This window comes from Budorcas taxicolor, chromosome 17 (assembly GCF_023091745.1).
Source record: "Budorcas taxicolor isolate Tak-1 chromosome 17, Takin1.1, whole genome shotgun sequence".
Taxonomy (NCBI): Eukaryota; Metazoa; Chordata; class Mammalia; order Artiodactyla; family Bovidae; genus Budorcas; species Budorcas taxicolor.
The window spans coordinates 53798245-53824923 of record NC_068926.1 but is presented as its reverse complement, the minus strand read 5'-3'; the positions used below and the strand labels follow the sequence as shown (position 1 = coordinate 53824923).

The 26679-nt window shown below is 48.0% G+C and overlaps 1 protein-coding gene across 2 annotated transcripts in view; it reads right to left on the bottom strand.

The window, feature by feature from the left end:
- Positions 1 to 26679, bottom strand: part of KDM2B (lysine demethylase 2B) — a 117694-nt gene that overhangs the window by 13433 nt on the left and 77582 nt on the right. For both annotated transcript variants that reach the window (XM_052654306.1, XM_052654308.1), the window contains exon 13: positions 1631 to 1855. In XM_052654306.1, coding sequence (XP_052510266.1) covers positions 1631 to 1855 — 225 coding nt within the window. The remainder of the gene's footprint in view (positions 1 to 1630; positions 1856 to 26679) is intronic.

Here is a 26679-nt window from a genome sequence, read left to right as displayed (position 1 = left end):
CAAATGACCACCAATCACATGAAAGCATGCTTGACATCAGGAAGCACCCGATAAATGTGAATCAAAACCACAATGAAGTAGCACCTGGCACCCACTAGGAATGCCCACTATCGTAAAAAAGAAGACAGCAAGTGTTGTGGAAAATAAGAAGGAAATGGAGAAACTGGAACCCTTGTGCACCACTGGTGGGCAGGTGAGATGGAGCAACTGCTGTGGGAAACAGTATGGAGATTCCTCAAACAATTAAAAACAGAACTACCGGGTGATCCAACAACGGTACTTCTGAGTAAATATCCAAAGGAATTCAAAGCAGGATCTCAAAGGGATACTGGCAGGCTCCTGTCCACTGCAGCGTTATTCACAATAGCCAAGAGGTGGGGGCAACTTAAATGCCCATCAACACATGAACAGAAAGAGAAAATGCAGCGTATCCATACACTGGAATATCAGTCATCCTTTACAAAGAAAACCCTGGCAAGGATGAGCCTCGGGAACCTTAATGCTAAGTGAAATCGACAGACCCTGCCCTATTCACCTTCTAAGACATGTAAGAAGTAGTCACAATTAGAAACAGAAAGTAGAAAAATGGTTGCCAGGGGCTGGGATGGAGGGTGGGGGGAGGTGCTGTTCAATGGATATAGAGTTTCCATTTGACAAGATAAAAAAGTTCCACAGATCAGTTTGCAATAAAAGGAAAGTACACTGGTAATATCACTGACATGTACATTTAAAAATGGTCACAGAAGTTATTGACCACAATTAAAAACAGAGACAGAAAAGACAAGCAGTACATGTAGGAGGAAGAGGAAGGTGCCCAGGCTTGAAGCAGCAGGGACACAGGAGGAAGGCTCCCTCGATGCCAGGCTGGGCCTGCAATGGGCTCACCTGGGCCGGAGGCCTTGATCCTCCCGCTGAGCCTGCTGTCCCCGGGGAGCAGGGAGATCGCCACTCCCTCCCTGGGGCTGGAGGCACAGTGCCCTAAGGAAGGCAGAGTGCGTCAGTGTGTACAGGGCAGATGCAGGGCAGAGCTGGGACCCCGCCGAGTGGCCAGAGTCGGTGCCCACCGCCCTGCCCAGGGGGGAAGCAGGAGGCCAGGTCTGGTGAGGCTGGCCAGGCTCTCCAGCAGCCCACTCCTGGACCCCATAAATCAGTCCTCTTTCTCTGAGACGGCCCCTTTAGGAGGGGCACTGACCTTCCACCCAGACCTCTGACTTTGAAGGCAGGACAGGAAGGAAGGGAGGGCCCACAACCATCATGAACTGGACCATAAATGTTGGCAACGGGGTCAAAGACAGGACAGGCTGCCCCGACATCTTTAATGGCTGAGACTTCAAAGTACTGGGTCATCAAGGGAAGGAAGGAGTTTAAGACCATCGGACTGTGAAGAAAAAGGAGCCGCAGCACATGGTAGAACCACCCCGGAGGCCTGCAGCCAGCAATCTGGAAACAGCACTAGGGGCTCCCTCTCTTTCCAGGAGGGCGCGCCCCTCCGGGATTTCTGCTGCGGCCACACTGTCTTTCCGCGGAGGGACTTGCCGAGAGCAGCCCCACGCGGAGGAGGCGGGAGGAAGGAAGGGCTGCCCCTCTGCGAGGCGGGGGCGGGGAGAAGCACGGCCTGGGGCGCACTCACCGCGATGCACTGCCTCATGATGCAGCTCTGCTTCATCCGCCCGGGGCCCCCGAACTTCTTCATGTCCTTGCAGAAGTGGCACTCGCCGCACTCCGTCCGCAGGCAGGCCTCGCACTTGCGGCATCGCGTCCGGCGCCGGCGAGCTCCCGCCGTGGTCCGGTTGGCGGCCAACTTCACCGCGGAGGCCGGGCCCAGCTTCCCCTTGGGCCGACCTACCGCCCGGTTCTGCGGGAGAAGACAGGGGCGTGACGTGGTGAGACGGCGGTTTAGCGGTAAAGTGTGCCCCATCCCTCAAAGACATACTGAAGTCCCGCCCCCACGACCTCAGAAAGCGATCTTATTTGGAAACAGGGTCTTTATAGAGGAAACCACTAAAATAAGGGCCTGAAGGGGTACGTTGCTCCAGTGGGGACTGGTGTCCTTGTAAAAGGGGACACGTGGACGCAGCAGAGAGATCTTATGTGAAGACGCGGAGAGACGGCGGAGAGACGACTGGAGGGCCCCAGTCTCCAAGCCAAGAAATGCCAAGAAAGCCAGCGGACGCCAGAAGCTGGAGGAAGAGAGGAAGGGTCCTCGCCTAGAGCCTTCCGAGAAAGCAGGGCCCTCGCGACACCTTGACTTCCAACTTCCAGGCTCCAGACGGGATCCGTTGTTTGGGGCTTCATTATGGCAGGCGCGGAAAACTGCGGGCTACATCTCCTGCTTGCGAGGGCAGCTCAAGAGCCGCCCGTGGCCCCCACGCCTCAGGCCAGGCCCCTCAGGCCACCCGTGTCTCCGCGGGGAGCCCGTCCGCCAGGAGCACCGCCCCCTCCGCACACCGCCCGCCCAGCTAAGGCCAGCTCGAGCTGCAGGGCCCCGTTTACACACCGCCTTCTCCCGGCCGCCCTCCCTGACCGCCTGCTCCGGCCCGCCACAGCGTAACTGCCCATCCTCCTGTGGGAGTCTTCTCGAGACAAGAGCTCGGGAGGCAGTTACGGAGGGCGCTTGTCGCCACTGTCCCTCCACAAGGCGGCTGACACCGGGCATGCGCTCAATAAACCAGACCCCGGGAGAAGGAGACCGGAACACCAAGGAACTGATTTCTGAGACCTTACCCACACGGACTCCAAACCCTATCAGAGAAACACAGGTGACCAGAAAGTGCTGGCGAATGCTGAACAGGGCACGAGCCAGCCACACGTCCTGCTCTGAGACCCTTACAACCTGGCCACCAGCTCCAGAGCCTCCTGCAAACCAGGACTGGAAGCCAGCTGCTGGGACACTGTCCACCCGGGATAAGATCTGGGAAAGACCTGGATGGCAGGGAGAGTCTGTCCCGCCTGGAGCAGCTTTCTGTCTGCTGGAAAATGGTTCATCCCTCGGTCAGGGAGACGCACTCTCTTCCCAAAACGATCTAATTGGCATCGAATGCTTCAAGCCCTTAGCCAGCTTCAGTCCATCCCAGCCCTTTCATTTAAGTTGCTTGCCAAACTTGGATCCCTCAGCAAAATCCTGCCCCGCGCCAGCTCCCAGGCCCAGAGGTGTGGTTATGCTGTACCACAGTGCAGAGAAAGTCTTCCTTCCAGGGACCCTCCCCCGACAATACACACTTACAGTCCCCTCCCCAAAAACTACATGGGCTGCTGAGAAACTTACAACCACATCAGCAAGGAAAAGAGCCCACGTTTCTCTGAGAATCATGCCTCACTCCCACCATCTTCTCTGACTCTTGATCCCTCTCAACTTGCTCTCAACTCCAGAGGGAAGGAGACCCAGCTCTGTGGGTCCCTGCGTCCTCACTGCCCCTGCCCTGACCCCGCCATTCCCGCCAGACCACGCCAGTGTCCCCAGGCGGGGTACAGGGCTGCCCCAAGGCAAGTTATTCCTCCCGCAAGCTGCGGAGGGCCTCCCTGCACACCACACACAGCCCAGGGAGGTCTGGAGGGGTGGGGGGGTGGGGCGCGAGTCATGCACGGGGGCAGTTCCACAGCCCTGGCAGGCACCTTCAGAGGGATATGTCAGCCTATGCATCACCTGTCAATTCAGGTCAGGTCTTGCTGCCAGATGAGTAGTGAAAAAAAAAAAAAAAATCAGTTTTCAGAGTCTCTAGATTTGAGAACAGCAAGTAAGGGACCGTGGACCTGAACATGAAGCAGCAAGCAGCCATGAAAGGGACGGTGACCACAGTGCAGGTGGGCACTTGCCAGGGGCCTGGCATCCTGCTCATCACTTCACATAGGGCATCATCTAATTTCCTAGTAACAACCCTGTGGGAGATGAGGAAACTGCGGCTAGAGGGTAAGTGACCTGCCCAAGGTCAGGGAGCCAGCAGAGGATGTGCGTACCCTGCAAGTGCGTGTAAACGCTATAAACCAGAGTGATGCGCAGGCCGAGTAGAACGATCGCTCCCAGATCCATGGGAACTGACCATACACCCTGGAAGGGGCCCACAGCTAGTGCCTCGACGCCCTCAGTAGAATGGAGGCCGACACGAGGTGCAGAGGAAGACATCAGTTTCCAGAGAAATGGAAACCAGCAAGGTTTTTCCCTCTCTTTACATCCCAGAAGACTCTGGTAAAAAGCCTGAGTCCAGTTAGCAACTCACTCCTCAAATCCCTGAAACATGGGAGATTCAGAGCTACAAGTCAGGTACAGAGAGGAGAGCACACGGTCTAGCCCCACAGACAAAACCAAGGCCAAGGGCTCACACGCTGACCCTGGAGCAGCAGAGTCTAAGGACTTAGCTTCTTTGATGAAGGGAAAAAATTCCAGGTGTCCAAAACTGGCTTCTGCCTCCCACTCAGGAGCATCAGGTATAAACAGCCGCTGAGCACCCCTGGCCTCACTGCCCACTTTGAACTATGAGAGTTGGGTCAAATCGACCAGAGTCATAAAGCTCATACTTGACTCTGAAATAAACCCACTTTCCTTTGCTTCCCAAAGTTCATTTTCATCTGAAGAAGCACTCTCCCAGGCTACGGGAAAACCAAATCTGTCTGGATCTCAATGGCAGCTGAGACATCCTCGAAAATGACAAGAATCAACAGTGGACAATGCCTCGAAGGAAGAGGTTTAAGGGCGGCTGCTTCCAGAGACCTTGATTCAGGCCCTCTTGGCCAGGCCACCAGACAACCAGAGAAGCTCCTGCTGCCTGCAGCTTCGTGGGCCAGGGGGAGTCAACTGCTCGGGAGTCAACTGAGCAATACCTGAAATGCAGGAGCCTCATAAAGACCACTGAGAAAATTAACAGGTAAGATCAGAAGGTCTCTATTAGGGAAGGTGACACTTCTATCCTAACCTCTTTTGGGTGACACCTAAACGTTCCCAAACTTCTTTTAGTCCCAAATTTTGGTGTCCAACTCTTTGTGACCCTGTGGACTGTAGCCCGCCAGGCTCTTCTGTCCACGGGATTTCCCAGGCAAGAATACTGGAGTGGGTTGCCATTCCCTTCTCCAGGGATCTTCTCTGGATCTTCCCAACTCAGGGATCAAACCCGGGTCTCCTACACTGGAGTTGGATTCTTTACCACCTGAGCCACCAGGGAAGCCCAAACCAACACTCCATTCTACTCTATCCTACCTGTACCTCTATTCAAATAACCCAGGATGGTCCTTTGTTAATTTCAGCCTGAAGTGTTCTCAGCAAAACGGAATGGTAGCAACCACTGACTTTCACATACAAACCAGCCTCCCAAACCCCAAGGTTTGTTGATTTTATCAGCTCAGGACTCATAGTCTCAGCTCCATCTGGTTAGGAAAATTGAACCCACACAGATCTTAAGTATTTCAACACTTTTTCCCCATCAACATCTCGTATCATCCTTAAAAGGAATGTTATTGATAAGAAAGTTTTAAATAATGAAATTAAAAAAAAGGAATACTACTGAGATAGTTCATTCATTCCACAAACATTAACTGAGTGCCTCCTATCAGATCTTATTCTCCAGAATATTCATGGGCAGAACCTTCAATCCCTCATCTCTAAAATATTGGGATTAACATTATTTGGATTAACCTGAATTAATAAAAAGACATCCCACGTTCATGGACTGAAAGACAATACTGTTAAGATGGCAGTACTCCCTAAAGTGGTCTACAGATTCAGTGCAACCCCTATGAAAATCTCAGCTGGTTCATCTGTAGAAACTGAAAAACTGATTCTAAAATTCATGTGGAGGGACTTCCTTGGTGGTCCAGCAGTTAGCACTCCACACTTCCAGTGCAGGGGGCAGGTTGGATCCCAGATCAACTGGAGAACTAAGATCCCACAAGCTACACTTCATGGCCCAAAAAAAAGAAAAAAAAAGAAAAATCATGTAGAAACACAAGGAACCCAAAAAACCAAAACAATTTTGAAAATGAAGAACAAAGTTGGAAGACTTACACTTCCTGATTTCAAAACTTACTTCGAAACTACAGTCCCCTGATAGCTCAGCTGGTAAAGAATCTGCCTGCAATTCAGGAGACCTGGGTTTGATCCCTGGGTTGGGAAGATCCCCTGGAGAAGGAAAAGGCTACGAACTCCAGTATTCTGGGCTGGAGAATTCCATGGACTGTATAGTCTACGGGGTCGCCAAGAGTCAGACACGACTGAGCAACTTTCACTTCACTCACAGTAACCAAAACAGTGTGGCACTGGCATAAGGACAGATATACAGATCACTGCACTGGAACTGAGAATTCAGAAATAAAGTCCCATAAATACAATATTTATGACCAACTGATTTTTGGCACGTATGTCAAGACAATTCAGTGGGGAAAAGAACAGTCTTTCCGACAAATGGTGTGGGGATAAATGGATATCCACATGTAAAATGATGACGTTGAACTCTTACATCACATTACATACAAAAATTAACCCCAAAATGGATAGAAGACCTTAATGTGAGAGCTAAAACCATAAAACTCTTAGAAGCAAAAATAAGGATAAATCTTCATGACCTTGGGTCAGGCAATGAGTTTTTGAATACAATACCAAAAGCACAGGTGACAAAAGAAGATAAAACTGGACTTCAAAATTTTAAACTTATGTGCTGAAAAGGGCACTATCAGGGGTTTCCCAGGTGGTCCAGTGGCTAAGACGCCATGCTCCCAATGCAGGGTTCTGGGGTTCAATCCCTGGTCAGGGAACTTGATCCCATGTGCTACAACTAAGACCTGATGCAGTCCAAAAAAAAGAAAAAAAAAGGCACTATCAAGTAAGAAGTACACAGAGTGGGAGAAGTTATTTGCAAAGTATACCTCTCTTAAGGGGCTAGTATCCAGAGGGTATAAAACAGCAACAACAGAAAGACAACTATCTCGGGACTTCCCTGGTGAACCAATGGTTAAAACTCTGCGCTCCCAATGCAGGGGAAGCTGCGTTTGATGCCTGGTCAGGGACCGAGATCCTCCGCGTTGCAGCTAAAAGCACAAGTGCTGCAACTGAAAATCCCAGACACAGCAATGAAGGTCCTGCATATGCTGCAACCAAGACCGGCGCAACCAAAAGGATTCAAGCAGATACTTCTCCAAAAAGAGACATAAGAAATGGGCAATAAGCGCATGAAAAAATTTATCCGAACTAGGCCAATAAGGCATGTGATCTGTGCCAGAGACTCATTCATTAACCCCCTCACACTCACACCCACCCATCTATCCACTCAACTGTCTTCTGGCTGTGAATTATACACAGATGCAACGCTAGGTGCTGGGACTACAAACCTGATTAGTAAGGTGTTTGTTCCCTACTCTCAAAGGCACTACAGTCTAGGGGGAGAGAGCTATGTTACTGCATAAGTGCACGGCAACACAATGATGATAAAATCAAAAGCTAACATTTACTGAAGTAACACTCTTTTCCAATCTTTGTATTGATAATCTATGAGGGAGGAATTATTTTCTTTCCAGGTGGTTCTGTGGTAAAGAATCCGCCTGCCAGTGCAGAACACGTAGGAGATACAGGTTGGACCCTGGGTTTAGAAGATCCCCGGAGGAGGAAATGGCAACCCACTCTAGTATTCTCGTCTGGAAAATTCCATGGACAGAGGAGCCTGGTGGGCCCCAGTTGATGGGGTTGCAAAGAGTTGGACACGACTGAGCACACACATCCATTCAGAAATAAGGAAACTGAGGCACAGAGCAGTTAAGTGATCTCCTTAATGTCATACTGCCCATAAACGAGGAGCCAAGATAGCCAGGCAGGGGCCCTACAGCCTGGACCCTGGCATGCTGACCCACAAGTGCCTCATCTCACAAGGAAGAGAGGCTGAGACAAGTGTCACATACAGTGGCTGTGACTAAAGTGAGTCTTAGAGAGAAGATAGGCTGCTGCAGGCCAGGAGGAGGGGTGGGGTTCAGGAGTGAATATTCTAGGCAGAAGGAAGAGTAAGATAGAGAGAAGAAGCTAGATGACTCGTACAAGGAATAGCTTGATATGGCTGCTGGAAAACAGCCCTGAGGTGTCAGGAGCCTAAACCTGCAGGGCCCCATAGACCACATTATGGTGTTCTGCATAAGAGCTGTTAAAGGGCTTTGCATGCAGGAACAAAACGATTGTATTCCGGCTACAATGCAGGGAGTGAACTTTTTGGGTGGTGGGCAAGATGAAAGACAGGGATATGAATTGAGGATGCTACACCAGTCAGGCCGAGGGTTGTGAAGGCTGGGGTAGAAGCCACAGAAGGACTGTCAGGGAGGGGAAGAGTCAGGGGTGTTTTAGAAGCAGAGCCAGTTTAGAAGACCCGGCAGGCTGGCTGCAGGTGGGGCTTACAAGCAGGAAGAGTCCTGGAAGACTTTGAGGTTTCAGGCTTGAGCAACAGGAGAGAGGAGAGAACACGAATTCACTGTAGACACATGGAATCCAAGGAACCCATGAGACATCCAAGGAAGGTGGCCAGTAGCGAACAGCCAGGAGGGACTGGAGCTGAGGCACACGGCTGGGAATCAGCATCGTGTGGTGCCGAACTACTTAAGTCTATAGCGTTGTTCAGGGAGAATGGACAGCATGGACCACAGGGTCCTGAGCAGTACCTTCAGGAGAGAAAACATCCAAGGGCCGGGTGACAAAGAGCACCCTACTGAGCAATGGCCAGAAGGGCAGGAGAAGCAGCAGGAGTTGGTGGCATCGCAGACGGAAGCCAGAGAAGAGCTTCAAGGAGGGAGCAGGCCAGAGTTTCAACTGTCAAAGGAGTCAGTCAGGAGAACAGTAAACGCGGCTGTGTCTGTCTGTACGATTTGGTGTTCCCCACCAAACTGCCCCAAACAGCAGCCCACTGACACCTGGCCCCAAGAAGGGTAGCCAGAGCCCCCAAACAGCAGGGAAATCTTTGTCATGCTAACGTTACCTTCAGTTGTATAACAGATTTTTTTCAACATCATGTCTGTTCCCAGATCTTCAAGCATAATGGATATCCCAGGAAAGGCTGGTTTTGAGCTGCGCTGCAGGCTCCTTCACACACACCTGCAGACTCCAGGGAGGGTTCGGGTTTGTTTATATACCAAGAGTAAGGAGCAAGAGAATAAAAACACAGGAGCTACCAGAAACCCAGGGGAGGGGTGGGCCTCTGGAGAATCCAAGCAAAGCTGAAGACCTTTATCCCAGAAAAATGCACATACACACAAGGGCATAAAACTTTCATATGTAATTTGGGGAGGGTTCAGGGACCCATTATGAATATGTCACTCAGTATTAACAGTTACAGAGAATAGTGCAGTGATTACAGCCATATAAATTTCTGAGATCTTCTTCATCATAATTTCCTAAAATTCTTTTTTTGGCCGTGCCACGGAGCATGTGAGATCTTAGTTCCCCAACCAGGGATCGAACCCGTGTTCTCTAAAGTGGAAGCACAGAGTCCTAACCACTCAACCACCAGGCAAGTTCCCTTAATTAGTATTTTTAACCAACAAGCAGTAATCATTTTTAGTTAAAAGAAAAAAAAAAAAGGAATAACGGTATTTACTCTTCAGCAGTTAAAAAAAACCAAAAACCACAAGATGGGATTCTCCTTACTAATAGCCCTCAAACTAAAAAATCAGAGCTGAAAAGAATCTTCCCGCACATTCTGCACTGGAGAAGCAAAGGAAGTCCATGGGAGAAGGCCCAACCAAGGGTCTCTCCCATTGCACAGGCCCAACACTGGGAGCAGGGGAAACCCAGGGTACTGTGGGAAGGTGAGGGGCAGAAGGCCAGCTTGGCGGTACATGCATAAGGAAGCCTGATGCCGCCCAGGACTGGACAGCACCCTCCAGTGGGGACCAAGGAAGTGCAAAGACTTTTAAGGTAGAGCAGGCAAAATTCTGATCAAGGGTGAGGGGCCAGGCTCATCTGCAGGGACAGACCAGGTAACAGAAGCTTCCTGACAGGGCCTCCACCGGGGCCCTTCACGCAGCAGGTGGCCCACAGCAGGTGGCTCACAGCAGGTGGCTGAGCATACCTGCATGCCTGCACTCCAAGACTTCTGCCCCTCCTTGAAGGAGACTTCAGAGGAGAGTGGGGTCTACAGTCTGTGAGCTGTAGATGCCATCCAGAGACTCTGGCTCCCATGTGGAAGACACAGTTGCCTCAGAGGAAGCCGCTCTTCTCAGATCCAAGAAATCCTGGGGCTGAGGAAAGGGTTGGGGGTGGGAGGGCAAGCAGCAGGGAGCCATGGCCTGGAGGGTTGGCAAATGCAACTTCTCTACTGGGACTCTGGGGAAAACCTTCGGCCCACTGGCCTGGCTTACAGGTCATCTCCCTCAATGCTCCTGAGTGGTAGCATCATCTTAAAGCGGCAACCTGGAGAACTTCCGTTACTAATAACTCCAGAAGTGCCACAGTCAGGCTGATGTGAACAGGAGGGGGAAAAAATCTGCCTACAGGGAGTATGGGTCCTCTCAGGAGTGGCAAAAAGGTGAAAATGTGATTTAAGCCCAGAGACGTACCTGTCCCATGTAGTGTCCACCATAGGGTGTGGCCAAATTAAAAAACCAACACAAAACAGGTAACAGGAACCTCACCCGACACACCAAAACACAATCAATACTGAATACAGGTGTCTTACGAGTGACGAGATGCAGGAAGGGTATGCTGTTGGCAGGGATTAGGCAGACCCACACTGAACTGAACATTTTCAGAGGAAGAGTTGAAATATGAACTAAGCAGCAAGAACTGAGAACCTCACAGACTGTGCTTCTGCCCTGATGAAAGTTCCAAGGTAAAACCACTTGGGTTGTCTCTGGGTTCGTCCGATCTAGAAGACAAGTGAGATTCAGGAACACATCATAAGATACACGATGAGCCTGAAAAACGTCCAGCAAAACTGAGAAAATGCACTTTAACTTCATCTCTGTTACATAAAACCACTTAATAATGTGTGTGTTACGACTTAAGTGCAGTATATATAGTACTTCCTCAACCACGCCTGATAGAAGGAAAAAAAACGTTCCTACATCTTGGCCTGAACATTCCAAAACATCTTCATTCCACTGAGGAAATGCACCCGGGATTATAAGTAAGCATCTTATTCACCTAGTCTCATGCCCACACGATAACTCAACCCGTCAGTGCTTAATTCCTCAGACAAGTCTACCAAGCCGGTGCCCTGTTTCAAATACCGTGCAGATTCTACTTCGTAAAACCTCAACTTTCTTTCTTCCCCTCCTTCCTAAACACGAATCTCCCCGGAGTAAATTCACGCCGTAAACACACCCAAGGCTTTGTTTTATACAGATTTCAACCCCCTGGTCCCAAGAGAGGTTGCTTTCCCTTCTAGATGCAACCGAGGCCAAATACTGCCATCTGGGGTCACGGCTTCCTCTCGCCGCTGCCGCCGCCGCGGAGCGGACTCGCTGGGTTCCGGATTCCCCGCGCCGGCCCGAGCCTCGTACCCCTTCCTGTCTCCGTCTGCCCACGGCAGGCGGCCGGCGCGCGGCGCCCAGACAAAAGCTCGGGCCGTCGGGCCCACGGGCCCCGGGCCGCCCACCCTCCGGGCCGCGGGCGTCCTCCAGCCCAGAGGCCGAGGGTCCCGGTGCAACTTTGAGAACAGAAAGGAAGGAGGCGCCGTCGCCTGCAGGTCCGGGTGCGCCCGGGGCGGCCGGCACGCGCGTGGGCCGCGGGCGAGGGCGCGAGGGGAGGGCGAGGCGCGCCCGGCCGCCCGCGCCGGCGCCCGCAACTTGCCCGCGGGCCGTGGCCCGCGCCCCTCAGGGCCCGCCCGACGGCGAGGCCCACATTGTCCCCGCGGCACGGCCGGCCACCCTCACGCACGGACGCTCGCACACGCCCCCTGCCCCGGCCGGCTGCGGGGCCCGAGGCGCCCGGGTGGCCGCCGGCCTGCCGCGCTCCTCCACGCCCCGCTCGGGCCCGGCCCTGGCAGCTCCGCCGGCGGCGACTGCAAAACTTTCTCCCCATCGTGGCGGCGGCGGCGTCGCGGCCGCCCGGGGCGCGTCAGTCGGCCGGTCGGGAGGTCGAACCGGCGGGCGGCGGGTCCCTCCCTCAACCCCACCCCGGGCCACAGACCTGGTCCGGCTCCGATTCATAGTCGTCGTCCTCGGCGCTCACGGACATGGCCATGGCTCATGGTGGGCCCAGGCTCGCGCGCGCTGACATGGCTGGAGCGGCGCCGCCGCCGCCGCCGCCCGCCCGGAGCAGGCTCGGCTCGCCCTGGCTCGGGCTCGGGCTCGGGCTCGGGCTCCCGCTGCCGCGAGGAGGGAGCCGCGCCGCGCGCTTCGCACGCCCGCGCGGGAGGGGGCGGAGAGGGGCCGGCGTGGGGAGGGCCGGGGCGCTCATGCATATGCATGAGGCGAGCCAGGAAGGGGCTGGCCCCCCGGGCCGGCGGGCCAATGGCGCGGCCCCGGCGTTCGGGCCGCACACAAAGGGAGCCCGGCCTGCGGTGACACGGGGGCGGGCCCGCCGAGGGCGGCCCCTCGCGGCCGGAGCTGGGGGACTGGGGCTGCGTGGGGGCGTGCCCGGCGCCCCGCCCGGCCCGCGCGCCGCGGGATGCACATGGGTGGCTGCACGCCGCGCGTCTCTAACAGGAAATGCACGCCCGACCTGGGGTGGGGTCTTTTGTGTGGTCCTGCGGGGTGTCTTACAGGAGCCCCGGGGTGCATGGGCCGCGGGGAACGGCCCTGCAGGCGACACCAGGGACGGGTCCCTGTGCCCCCGGCAGCGGGCACACGGACTCTCAGGTTTGCACAAGCTCTGAGACCACGACCTGATATGCCTGCGAACCCGGGAGTCCCGTACCCTCTTCGGGCCCGCTGGCCTGGGTACGGTCTAGGGAGCTAGTTCTGCAAGACGCCAGCAGTTCGGTTAGGCTGGTCCCCTGACGCTGCCCTCAGGTTTGCCTTTCCAGGTCTCGAGGGAGTCAGCGTAAAATGCGGCGTGATGCTACAGGCGGGAGCTGTACTGACTTGGGCGGTTGCCAGACAGAACACCATGAATGCACTCTGCCCTGAGGTGGGCGCCCTACTGTCTTGGACAGGATCCCACCCATACCCCGCCCTTTCGTGAGGTGCCCAAGGGTCGCTCTCAGAAGGGGTAAGGGCAGGCCAGAACCCAGTCTCGTAGAAGCCTTGCAGTGCCTGAAGCTGGCCCAGAAGGTGTGGGTTTCTAAATTCTTAAACTGGAAACATTCCTAATGCTTACTTCTAAAGCAGCCCATCCTGTAGAAAACTGTTACTGGAAATCCAGATTGAGATTGATTTAAAAGAAAAAAGTCTAGGGGGTACTTAGGCCAGCAGTCCTTACTCTGAAGGAAGAGCTCAGTGACCATTAGCTAGAGTGTGCAATTCTGTTATAAGCATCAAAACCACAGCCAAACTCAAGCTAAGGACCAAACTGACTTAGCTAGGTAGCTGGCATACTCATCATCTAATTAGGATGTCCAAGGTGACACTGAACATGTATACATGCAACCGTTTCTTCATCTGTAAAGTGGGAGGGTTTGCCCAACCAAGGAATCTGAGGCTTTCCCAAGAAAAAGCTCATTAGCTGTGAAGCCTGGTGACCAATTCTGCAGTGTTGTCCAACTGTTATTCATGCCCAGGCCATGGGCCATGAAATCCACTCTGAGAATAGAAGGGACCCACAGGCAGGTCATGCCCTGGGCTTTCAAGGAAGGCAAAATGAGTGATGGATGTAAAACTCAGGAGGTTTCTATCAGGGAGTCGGCAGGAGTGAATAAACAGGGATGTCAGTTTTACTGAGTGGATTTTAAAGTCTGAAATTTATACAACCACTGACACTTACGGGAGGAAAAAAAATCCCAGCCAACTTGCTCTTTACTGAAACATACCTTTTCTGAATTACCTTTCTCCCTTCTTACATTTTTCACAATTCACTCAAGGTTAACAACAAAAACGTCATTTTGAAAAGAATACTCCCCCCTCCATCTCAATCCACCCCCAAAGTCTCAGCCTTTATAAAACTACCTTGTCTGGATTAAAGTCTCTATCTGATGTAGTCCATGAACTCTCAGGGGCCACTCAACCTAGTAGGAAGTCCCTTAAAGAAAGAGGAGGGGCTGAAAAAAAAAAGCTAATCATGCTTTCACTTCACTGTAATTGGTCAAAACTGCCAGGGTACAGAAACATACAAATAGCACAATACATCAAGAAAGAGGTATGGAAACAGGACTTTTTCTCAAAGGTTTTTCTCATTACCTAGTAGGAGTACAAGATTATTTAGACCTGTCTTTGAGCTGATTTCTTTTCAGAATTCTCAAAAGCTCACTTCTGTATTTAAGGAAGTAAAAAGACAGTTCTCATTTATCATGGTTCAAAGAAGAGAAAGGGAAAGTGTTCATGAACAGAAGCTGCAGCTAACACAAAACTTCCTTCCTTCCGTCACATCATTTCTGAGCTAAAAGGGGCCTCACCGGACATCCTCGTCCCTGACTTCACAGGTAAGGAAAGCCCAGAGAAAAGGTGAGGAAGCCCAGAGAAAATTGGAAAGTAGCTCTGAAGCCCAGGGTTCCTTATAAAACACCATCCAGAGACCCTCTCTAGGGGTCCAGGCAATAAGAGGAGCTAATGTTTACTAAGCATGATTGAAGGGCTAGATCCCATGCTAAGTGTAGTGCAGATATATCTCATTTATTCTTTTAGACAGCCTCATGAGGTATGTTCTACCGTTCACCCATTTCACAGATGAGGAAATTGAGACACATGGCTGCTAGGAAGTGAAACGACCTGGATTTGAACCTATAAGCAGCTGGAGCCTGCAGCCTGGGCTGTTAATAACACTGCACTAATTCCAGAATCAAGACAGCAGGATGCCATGTGAGACCCGTGTAATAATCCAAGTGAAATACTCAAGATTTATGTGGAAAATTAACTGTCCCTTACTAAAGTTTACAAATTCTGTGTTCTCAGTTCAAATTCAATTTCAGGACAGGTAGGTATGGTTTTGGTAACCAGATTGCTGCCTGATGGATCTGTGGAGGTTGATGTGAAAGGAGGAAGCCAGGATTAAGACATGGCAATGTGGTGGGTCCTCTCCAAATTCTAACAAGGCTCATGCCAGCAGCCACTGCCCTAACTCCTCTTAAAAATTCCTCTTCTGACACTTGAAAAGAGCCTTTTGGCATCTTTACCTCCTTGATCAAAACTTCCTTTAGTTAACTGGTACACACAACTATCCAACGTTTCTTTTGTATTAATAGTGTACTGGACTATATATAAAATATATTATTTACTTGCCCAGAATTACTACCATAAAATTTAGCATTTATATTGTGCCTTAGGCTTGTCCTTTCTCCCTTTCAACCTCCTCTTTCAGGGACCCTAAGAACTGAACGGTCTCCCAGCTCCACTTAGCCAAGGTTTACTTTCTTAGAAAGAGTTCCCCAAAGCTAATGCCATCAGGGCAACTGGTGCTTGCCCTGAGCCAGGAGGGTCCAAAATTTTCACCAAGTGAGGAAGAAATAAATAAAAACAGATGGAAGCCAAGCCTGCCTCGGTCACAGGTGTCACCCACTTCTTCGCTTTCTCTGAATGTCATTTAATTTTCTGGTCTGCCTATTAGATCATGAGATTCTAGGAGGGATCCCAGTCTGCCTAGAGATTCTGCCCAGACTTAGCCATCTGAAGGCACTGCAGCCTGTCCCAGGGCAGAGATGGGCAGTGACCTAAAGTAGAAGGGAGAAGGCAGCCGTCCCCTCCAGTCCTTTCCATCCTCACGTCCAGGACCAGTAAGAAAGGGACAGATTGAATAAATGCCCCCTGGACTCTGGGCTCCCTAGGGGAGGGTCTCCCTGGCATGTGCCCCGTTTCCTTGTATCCATGTCACAAAGGGCATGGCTAAACTTAGAAAAAGTCTTTTCCAGAGGATCAGGACAGGGAAAGAGAATGTATTTCCTGTGTCCAGACCAGTAACTGGCTGGCACACTCCTGAACCAAGGGACACCATTTGTAAACATGCCCCTAAGGAAGGGACAAAAATGACTCGGAGGGTTGCTTCCTAACATACATAATAATGTATGTTTACTAAGCAATAGAGAATGCATGCTTACTAAGCAATAGAGAATGCATGCTTCAGTTATTTTACTATTATTTTACCACTTGTCTCTCTGTTCTTCAATGGGTTGTTCCCCATTCACAGCCCAATAAGTAGGTCTTTTGGAGAGTTATTTTTCTAATAAAACATAAATAAGAAAAATTTTTGCATTGTGTCACATAGCAATTTAGGACTAATTTCAGAGCTGCCTGGATAAAACTATGGTTCAAAGAGTCACTGTATGACAGACCGAGAGCTGCACTGATTTCAGTTAAGGAAATTACTAATGTTAATTGCTTTTTATTTTGCCCCTGGAGAATCATTCCACAAGCATTTAAAACCCACATATATCTGTCAGATGGCTCCTTTAAAGAGACTAAGCTTTCTCTTAAATAGAGTTCCTCTCCTAATACTGTCTCCTTACATTACAAAGATCAACCAATAAATATTTACATTCAGTGGAAGATTTGTGACTGTGCACAGGATTTTTTATTTAAATTAACTAATTTAACAGGTGACTGGCACTGATCTGAAAAATGTTTCCTGCCATCCATCTCATTTCCAACTCAATCACTGACCTTGGAAAGTTACTTCCCTTCTCCATTCATTTCCCTACACAAATCCAGGTTAAGGCTGAGCGCTCGGACAATTCAGACAAGATTAATGGATTCACTTTGCAATCCCACCTCCCACCCCAGAAAATAGGGACTAAAAGTACATAAAATGCCAGCGTAATTTGGGCCTACAACCAGGACTTTTTATTATTATTTTTATTGTTTTTTTGCCAAACTACTTGGTATGTGGGATCTTGGTTCCCCAACCAGGGACTGAACCTGCATGCTTGCGGTGAAAGCATGGAGTCCTAACTACTGGATCACCAGGGAATTCCTTCATGCAGGACTTTTGTAATTTTTTTTTCCCTGTCTACTTTGCATGTGGGATTTTAGTTCCCTAACCGGGGATCAAACCCCTGCCTCTGCAACGGAAGCACTGAGTCCTAACCACTGGACCACCAGGGAAGACCCCCAAATATTTTTCTTAACAAGACCAAATCTTGCCCTTGGTTTCCTTCGTAGTCAGAGCACCCCTCACTGTCCATCCCACCATCCTTCAAAGAAAGACCTTGGAAGACCAGGTTATTAAGACTTAAAAAGACCAAATACAAAGCTTACGCAAAATGGACCAATAAAGCAGACAGTGAAGAGGCAAAACAGGAGTAAAATTGGCAGCTCTGTTCACAATGGTCAAATGGCAGAAACAAATCAAATTCTGTCCATCGATGAAAAAGGTAAACAAAATGTGGTATATCCACACAATACATCAACATAGCCACACAATGGCGTGTTATTCAGCCATAAAAGGAATGAAGTAGTGGCACAAGCTACAGTGTGTTGAATCTTGAAAACACGCCAAGTGAAACACACCATATAGTATGATTCCATATATATAAAATGTCCAGAATAGAAAAACCCACAGGGACCAAATGCCAATTCATAATTGCCAGGGGCTGGGTGGGGATGCGATGGGAGAGTGGAAAATGACCTCCTAATAGGCACAGGGTTTCTTTGGGGAGTGATGAAAATATCCTGGGGTTTAGAAAGAGGTGATGCTTACACAACACTGTGAAAATACGAAATGTCGCTGAATTGGTACTTTAAAATGGCTAACTGTATGCTAATTGAATTTTACGTCAATTTTTAGGGAGTTTGGGATGGACATGTATACACTGCTATATTTAAAATGGACAACCAACAAGGTCCTACTGTATAGCACAGGGAACTCTGCTCAATGTTTTGTGGCAGCCTGGATGGGAGGGGAGTTTGGGGGAGAAAGGATACATGTATATGCATGGCTGAGTCCCTTTGCTGTCCACCTGAAACTACCATAAGATTGTTAATCAGCTATATTCCAATATAAAAAGTTTTTAGAAAGTGTATCTGTGTATACACACACACATGTGTTTGGGTATATATGTATATAGACAATATTTGTATATATATTTGTATTTATATACAATACAAATATTTGTATATACAAATATACATATACACACACACATATATATACATACACACACACATAATTTTTTTTCCTTTTCATCAGTTATCATTTAAGAGTGATCTTAGTTCCTGTCCCTGAGAAGTAACCTGGTTAGGAAATGTAGCCAATCAGCCCTGGGGCTGGTTGAAACTTACCAGACCAAGGTGATACTTGAATCACCTTCTAAATGAGCTGCTAACAGTCACCATGGGGGTCTGATGGGCTTTGACAGCGCTTGAAAGCCTTTCGCTTAAGGACGCCTAACAAATGCGAATACACACTGGTTGGTATGGCTGGGAGCAGGGATGGGGGGACAGACACACACACACACTCTCTCACATACATACTGTGGCTGCCTTCTTCACCTACATTCTTGCTTTCCTTTAAAAATGGCTCAGCTCCAGCAGGCCAATTTACCTCTACAAGCCCCTTGGATCTATGAAAATCAATGAGTTTACCAAGATACTCAAAATAGAAAAAATCTGACAAAACTCATCTGTCACCATTTGAAGCAACCATTATACCAACTCCTTAGTTTGAAAATTGGTGTTTAAAGGGAAAGAATTAAGCATGTGTGCAGCCTTTTCAGGAGGAAGTATATTTAAGGGAAGGGCCCATTGATGAGGGAAAACTGCAGAAAAAAGCCAGCTAGTGCATAAAGGAGGGATGATAATACTTCAAAGATTCGTTTTCTTTTTTGGGGGCTGTGCTGTGCAGTGTGTGGGATCTTAGTTCCCGACCAAGGATTGAACCCATGGTACCCTGCAGTGAAGTGTAGAGTCTTAACCGCCAGACTGCCAGGGGAGTCCCAAAGGTTTATTTTCATCCCCTGAGAAAATTATTGATACAGGAAAAGAATGATAACTGGTGGTGAAATCATCAGTGAGTGGTAAATGGAAGCAAGGCCCTAACGTATTCCCTTCCAGATTATTCTCTGGAACAAAGAGGCATGAACGTAATTGAATGATGAGGGAATAATCAGACCACCATTGCTATAATCCACTACCTATGAAATTTAACTTCAGTCTAACCAAACCTTTAGACCTAATTTCTAATTTACAGAAATTACAAGAGATAACGAAGAAGCTAAATATCACCACAAGGAAGCAATCAGACAAATGCATAAAGTGAGATATTCTTCAGGACATGGTTCCATCTTCTCTACCAATCAATATTCTGAGAAAGGTCAAAATTAAAAGAGAATTAAGAACAGATTCTTGGAGTGGATCCTGATTTGAACAAAATAGCTGTAAAAGATAATTTATATGACCCAGCATCAGGAGGAATTGTCAGTTTTGCTAGGTATAATAATGTTATTTCAAGAATGGAGAAAAATATTATTTTTCAGGGATGCAAACCTAAGTATTGAGGGATGGAATGACATGATGTCTGTCATACTGTAAAGAAAACTTCAACATAAAAAATAAAGTTAGTTGAAAAACAACATATCCATTATGAAGGCTATTATGAAAAACAAATGAACAGAAAATAACAATAGCCAGGATGTGGTGAAACTGGAACCCCTTGTGCACTGTTGATAGGAATGTTCGATGAGGTCACTGTGGAAGACAGTATGGCAGCCCCTCCAAAATTTAAAACATAATTATTCTATGATTCCAGCAATTTCATTTCTAGGTATGTACCCAAAAGAACTGAAAATAAGGACTTGAAAAGATTTTTACTCACCTCTGTTCACAGCAGCATTATTTATAACAGCCAAAGGTGGAAGCAACCCAAGTGCCCATTGACAGATAAATGGGTAAATAAAATGTATATACATACAATGGAAAACCATCCAGCTCTAAAAAGGAAAGAGATTCTGGCACATGCTACCGCATGAATGAACCCTGAAGACACTCTCAGTGAAAGGAGCCAGTCACAAAGAGACAAATACTGTATGATTCCACTTATGCAAGAGTCAAATTCACAGAGATAAAAAAAGCAGAACACGGGGGAATGGGGATTTAGTGTTTACAGGATTAAGAATTCCAGTTTCAGATGATGAAAAAGTTCTGGAGACGGACGGTGGTGATGGTTGACAACAATGTGAATGTACTCAATGCCACCCACAATACACTCAAAATGCCACTCAAGTACACCAAGAATAGCTAACACAGTCAATTTCATGCTGTCTCTTTCCCACAATTTAAGGAAATGTGATAGAAGATAAATAAAAAGATGGACCTAGAGATTACCATACTAAGGGAAGAAAGTCAGAGAGAGACAAAATTCATCCGATATCACTTATATATGTGGAACCTAAAACATGGTACAAATGCACTTATTTACAAAACAGAAACAGACTCACAGACATAGAAAATCTTATGGTTACTGAAGGGGAAAGGAGTGAGGAGAGATAGATTCAGTTCAGTTCAATTCGGTTGCTCAGTCATGTCTGACTCTTTGTGACCCCATGAATCGCAGCACGCCAGGCTTCCTTGTCTATCACCATCTCCCGGAGTTCACTCAAGCTCATGTCCATCGAGTCGGTGATGCCATCCAGCCATCTCATCCTCTGTCGTCCCCTTCTCCTCCTGCCCCCAATCCCTCCCAGCATTAGAGTCTTTTTCAATGAATCAACTCTTTGCATGAGGTGGCCAAAGTACTGGAGTTTCAGCTTTAGCATCAGTCCTTCCAAAGAATACCCAGGACTGATCTCCTTTAGAATGGACTGGTTGGATCTCCGAGATAGATTATGAATTTGGAATTAGCAGAAACAAACTACTATATATAAGTAAACAACAAGTCCTACTGTATAGCACAGGGAACTATATTCAATATCATGCAATAACCTATAACAGAAAAGAATTTGAAAAATGTATAACATTTACTATACAAAAATGAATCACTCTGCTGTACACCAGAAATGAACACAACATTGTAAATCAATTATACTTCAATTTAAAAAAATAAACTAATAAGTAAAAAGAAATAAAAGAACACCCTCCCTCAGAAGAATCAATCAACTGGGTACACTCAAACCAACAAGTTTCCCCAGAGCAGTCCCCAACACAACCCTTCCTGCCATCTTGTCCCATAAATATTAACTAAGAGAGAAATGAATTTAAATACCCCCCCCAAATCATTCTTTTAAGGGAGATTATCTCTGAATTCCTGCAACATGCTTTGCTGTTTAGTCATTTACATTCACTGAAGAAGGTGAGTGACTTGGAGCAGGTTTTACCAGAGCTTTCACTTTCTACCTATTTTCTTTGTATATAATTAAAGATCCCCTTGTCCCAACAAATGGACTTCCCCTTCCCCCTTTTGTAACAGGAAGCAAACTTAAATAAAGCAAATATTTCACCTGTATTCACTTAACTGTGCCCCTTTTTTCTCTAGATCACCTACATTTGGGGAGCGGATTATCTGACAACATCACTTGGTTGCACACACATCCATCTTCCTGATAAAGCCAGATTAGATACGCAGGGGTTGGGGTGGGGAGGGCTGTCACAGCTTACTCCCAACATCAATGATCAAGCATACTCCTTTGAAACAGGAAATATACAATGCCATTTAATTTAAAAAAAAGGAAAAGCCTGAAGGATAGACCACTGTTCTAGAAATAAAACCATGATAATGGCAAGCAATCACTTACAGTGCCAGCTAGGCCTTCTAATTACTCCACCAAAGGCAGGAAAGCCCTCGGTATCTCAATTGCTTTCCAAGAATTTGTCTTTGGCATTATTAACACAGACAGCCGAGCAGGTTATCAGACTAAGAAAGAAATCCTGGGCTGCAGACTTTAATTATAGGTTATTTCAACTGATCACTATCTTAAAGTTTCAATAAAATGATACGGTTGATAGCTGAAAAGTTCCAGGTGAGAAATTAAGATCTTTTTAAGTCCAAGAGGATGAAGGGAGATGCTTAAATGTGAGGGACAAAAGGGTCCAGGGAAGACCAAGAGCCTTTCTTAGTGTTTTTCTATTCACCATTCTTTTATTGGGTGCAACTGGGACACACAAATTAAAGTAAGGAGAGAGGGTTACCTTCACTAGCGATGACTTTGAGGGATCTGGAGAGCAGGTAAAAGACAGCAAGGAGACTGAACTGACTGACTACAACTTCATCTTCTAGAAGCTCTGGGGAAACCTTGCTATCAAGTTCATTCATTCACTGAACATTTTCTGGGACCAATCTTGCATGACAGGATACAAAAAAGGATGAGAAAAAAATTAATAAGATGAGCTCCAGTCTCAAGAAGCTAATGGCAGCTTAAGAAAGATATGCAACAAAATGCAGAGTATAGGGACTTCCCTGGTGGTTAAGAGTCGGCCTTGAAATTGCAGGGGACGTGGGTTCCCTGGTCCGAGAAGACCCAACATGCCTCGGGGCAACAAAGCCCATGTACCACAACTCTTGAGTCCTTGCGCCTGGAACCCGTGCTCCGCAACAAACAGTAGTCCTGCTAGCCACAACTAGAGAGAGCCAGTGCCCAGCAACAAAGACCCAGCACAGCCAGAAATGAATAAAATTTTTAAAAATGCAGAGTAGAATGTGGATGTCCAACAGAAGGAGAAAACGGGAAGTCTATCAGTCAGGATCTTAGCAGGAAATGAAATGGCATCCTGGCACCCTCCCACCAGGTCACGGAGGGGAGTTAAACAGAGGCTCAATTTACAGAGCATCATTGGGGTTGACTAAAAAAGGCAGGGGGCTCTGATGGAATCCCAGTCATATGGTTCAGAGATTACGGATTCTGGATTACAGATTGTGATCAGAGATCACATATCTGGTCAGAGACCTGGGGTCTCAGCTTGTAAGAAACGGTGGCATTCTTTGACCATCAATGGGATTTTTCTCTTGCTGATGTTGGAGGCAACATTATCCAGAATGAGCAGACCATCTCTTGTGGGTATTCTGTGATCAGGGATCTTGGCTGTCTGTGCTCCTGGGAACCTGCTGGCCTCCAAACTCCACAGATGACTTAGCTGTCACTTAGGGAAGTCCTGGGGACTCTAGGTGGGGGTCCTGGATTGTCCACTTGCTGCTTGTGCCTCTCCGCCCTACAGCCGCTGCTGCCAGTCTCCCCGCTGCCTGTTCCTGATCGCCAAGGCTGCTCTCACGAGGCTTCTTCTGGCACATTCTAAGGCAAGTTACCCTTCTGCTCACAGGCCTAGGGTTCCTCCCTCCAGTGGAGTGCAGAAGGCATAAAGAAGCAGTTCCTTAAACCAGCCCCGTTTCGGGAAATGCCAGCTGTGACTACCTCCACGAAATTGAGCCATTTAAGCCCTTGCCTGAGATGGAGTTTTTGCACCAGCCAGTAATCATGTAGAGATGGGGAATGTCTCTAAACTAATCACCCCCTTCTGACCCAGCTCCTCCTCCAGTGTCTTCTATTTCTGCCTTCTAGATGGGCAGATTTGGGATTATTATATACTAACAGAACTATGAAAAAGCCTAATTGGTATCACTGATGGAAGGGCTACTATAGAGGTATTTTACAGACAGCGCCTCACAGCAACCTTGTAGGAAAGCACTATGAGCCCTTTTCACAGGTGAGTAAACTAAGGCTCAGACTGTCCCACGACCACACAGTTAGTAAGTGGCAGTGCCGGGAGTCAATCTCCAGGTGTACCTGACCCCAGAGCTCACCCTCACTGTGCATGAGAATTACCTGTGAAGCATTTAGCAAGTGCAGATTCCTAGGCCCCACCAACACCTAATAAATCAGAGTGTCTCAGGGGAGCCCAGGAAACAACTTAGAAAAAAAAATACGTTTTCCCAGGTAAAACAGATGTCACCAGCTTGAGCACGGGTCCTCCTGAGGCCACACGGCCTTTATAGGAAATGATCTGGCCCTGAGCAGGCAACAATAAACGGCAGGCATTATCCTCCTCCTCAACTGTACACCATCAACTTAATTACTTGGGGGAGACAGGAGCTGGGAGCAGGTCACTGGGAACAGGAAGTACATGGGGGCCTCTTTTAATGACTTATGTGACTATCCTTCAGGGAAAGGCTGTGTGTGACGCTCCCTGGGGGACCCCAGACTTATCAGGCCCCCCAGATCTAAATGACCAAGTATGGAGGAAGGGGAAAAGCAGAACTGAAGCGTGACACAGACATCAGGTGTGTGTGTGTGTGTGTCTGTGTGTGTGTGTTTGTCTTCCTCCCGTGGTTCCGGTGACGTCCCCGTAAGGAAGCTGATCCACTAACTGCTGTGGAGGACTGTCCCCAGCCTGTCAGGGTTCTTGGTACACTTTGCAGCCTCTCTGCTCCTCCACTCCAGAAAAACTGACAATAATTGAAATTCAAGAGGCAGCCTGGTTTGGCCACTAGAGATTAAGAAGCAAATGCATCACCGTGTTCTCTTTCCAGGAAAACCGTGGCTTCCTCTCACCTCCTTCCTTGGTTTCCTTTTCTGGGAACCAACCTGCAGCCTGGCCCGGTAGAAGCGTCTGGCTGCTGCGAGGAAGGTCAACATACTAATAAGGCTGAGGTCAGAAGTCGGGCCTCAAAGTAGTTCAGTTCCCTCGGTTTGGTTCTAAGGTCACAGACAGCCTCCCCCCCTCCAAATCTTACCACTTGGTCATAAAAGGAAGTGGCCAGAGTATAGACAGATCAAAACAAATCCATCACCACTGGTGAAAACAGCCAATGGGGCAGAGTGGGGGTGGGGCGACTGTGACCAAGGGTGATTCAGTAGCATCTCTGATTTGAAAGACGCCACATCAGAAATGACCTCATGGCACCTAATCAGTTCCAGAAAGGGACTTTGTTCTCCAGGAGGCAAGGTGGGAGATCAAAGCATTTCTTGCTAATCATCATTTAGCATTAATTATTTAAGTAACCTGAGCCAGACCCGGACCTCTCCTGACTTCGCATCCTGACAGCCTCAATGAGCACCCTTGATCTTTCAAGCCAACCTGCATCAAATTGGGAGAACCTGGGAATCCAGAGACCCGGGGCGGCCCAGGCAGTCAGTCGTGTACTTGCTTCTTCCTTTCCTGTTAACTTCTTAACCCCACCAGCCAGGAAACGCATAAATACAGCACCCGGCCGCCCCTCCCCCTGCCCTCCACCACATCTCATAGAGTTCCTCAGGCGCAGGGACAAATCTGAGGATGAACACCTTAGATTCATAAGCTGTGTGGCCTCAGACTTACCAGCGTACCTCTCTGAACCTCCAGTTTCAGCTGCACCATGAAGATAATGCTATCCTCCCAGCCTTGTTGTAAGAATTCAATAAGACCTCAGAACTGTTGCATACATTTAGAAGGAATACATAGGGGTTTGGTTTATACCGGAAATAATTTATTTCTAGAGTTGAAGGGGGAATCATGATATTCATTATTATATGATTTATTCCTTTGTATAATGTGTAATACATGTTATGGGCTAAACTGTGTCCTCCTCAAATCCATATGTTGAAGTCTGACCCCCAGCACTTCAGAATGTGACTGTGTTTGAAAATAGGTCTTTTTTTTTTTTATAATTTGGCTGCACCAGGTCTTAGTTACAGCACAAGGGATCTTCACTCTTTCATTGCAGCATGCTTTTTTTTTTTTTTTAATTGCAGCATGCAGGATCTAGTTCCCTGACCAGGGATGGAACTGGGCCCCCTGCAGTGGAAGTGTGGAGTCTTTTAACCACTGTACCACCAGGGAAGTCCCTAGAGATAGGCCTTTAATGAGGTAATAACTAAGTTAAAATGGCATCATTTGGGTGGACTCGAATTCAGTATAAACGGTGTCCTTATAAGAACAGGAGATTAGAACACACACAAAACGAAGACCATGGGAAGATGCAGAGACAACGGCCATCTATAAACCAAGGAGAGAATCCTCGGAAGAAATAAATCCTGCCAACTGACATCTTGATCTCAGACTTCTGGCTTCCAGAAAGGTGAAAAAATTAATTTTTCTGTCATTTCAGCCCCTCAGTCTAGGGTATTTTGTTATGCTGGCCCTTGCAAACTCATACAATTAACCTCAAATAATTCATAGGAAAAAAACTCGAATGGCTCTAATGAAAAAGACAGGCAATATGAGACTTCCGTAGTGTCCAGTGGTTAAGAGTCTGAGCTTCCAATGCAGGGGGCATGGGTTCCATCTCTGGTCAGGAAACTAAGATCCCATATGCTGCATGGCACATGCAGCCAAACATTTTTTTAACTGAAAAAAAAATTAAAGATAGGCAATAGGTGTTGGGTGAAGATGTGGAGAAACTGGAACTCTTGTAATTGCCGAGGGGAACACAAAATGCTGTAGCCACTTTGGGAAATAGTCTGGCAGTTCCTCATAGAGTTACCATCTGGTAAGCCAATTGCATGCCTAGGTTTCTACCCAAGAGAAATTAAAACATAAGTTCACATAAAAACCTGTACATAAATTATTCGTAGCATCATCAATCACAATAGCCAAAAGGGAAAAAGAGCACAAATGCCCATGGACAGATGAACAGATAAACAGACTGTGGTCCCTCCATACAATGGAATATTATTCAACCCTATAAAGGCATAAAATACCGATAGATGTACAACGGAGACGAACCTTGGAAACATTCTGCTAAGTGAAAGTAGTCACAAAAGGCCACATACTGTATAATTCTATTTATATGAAATG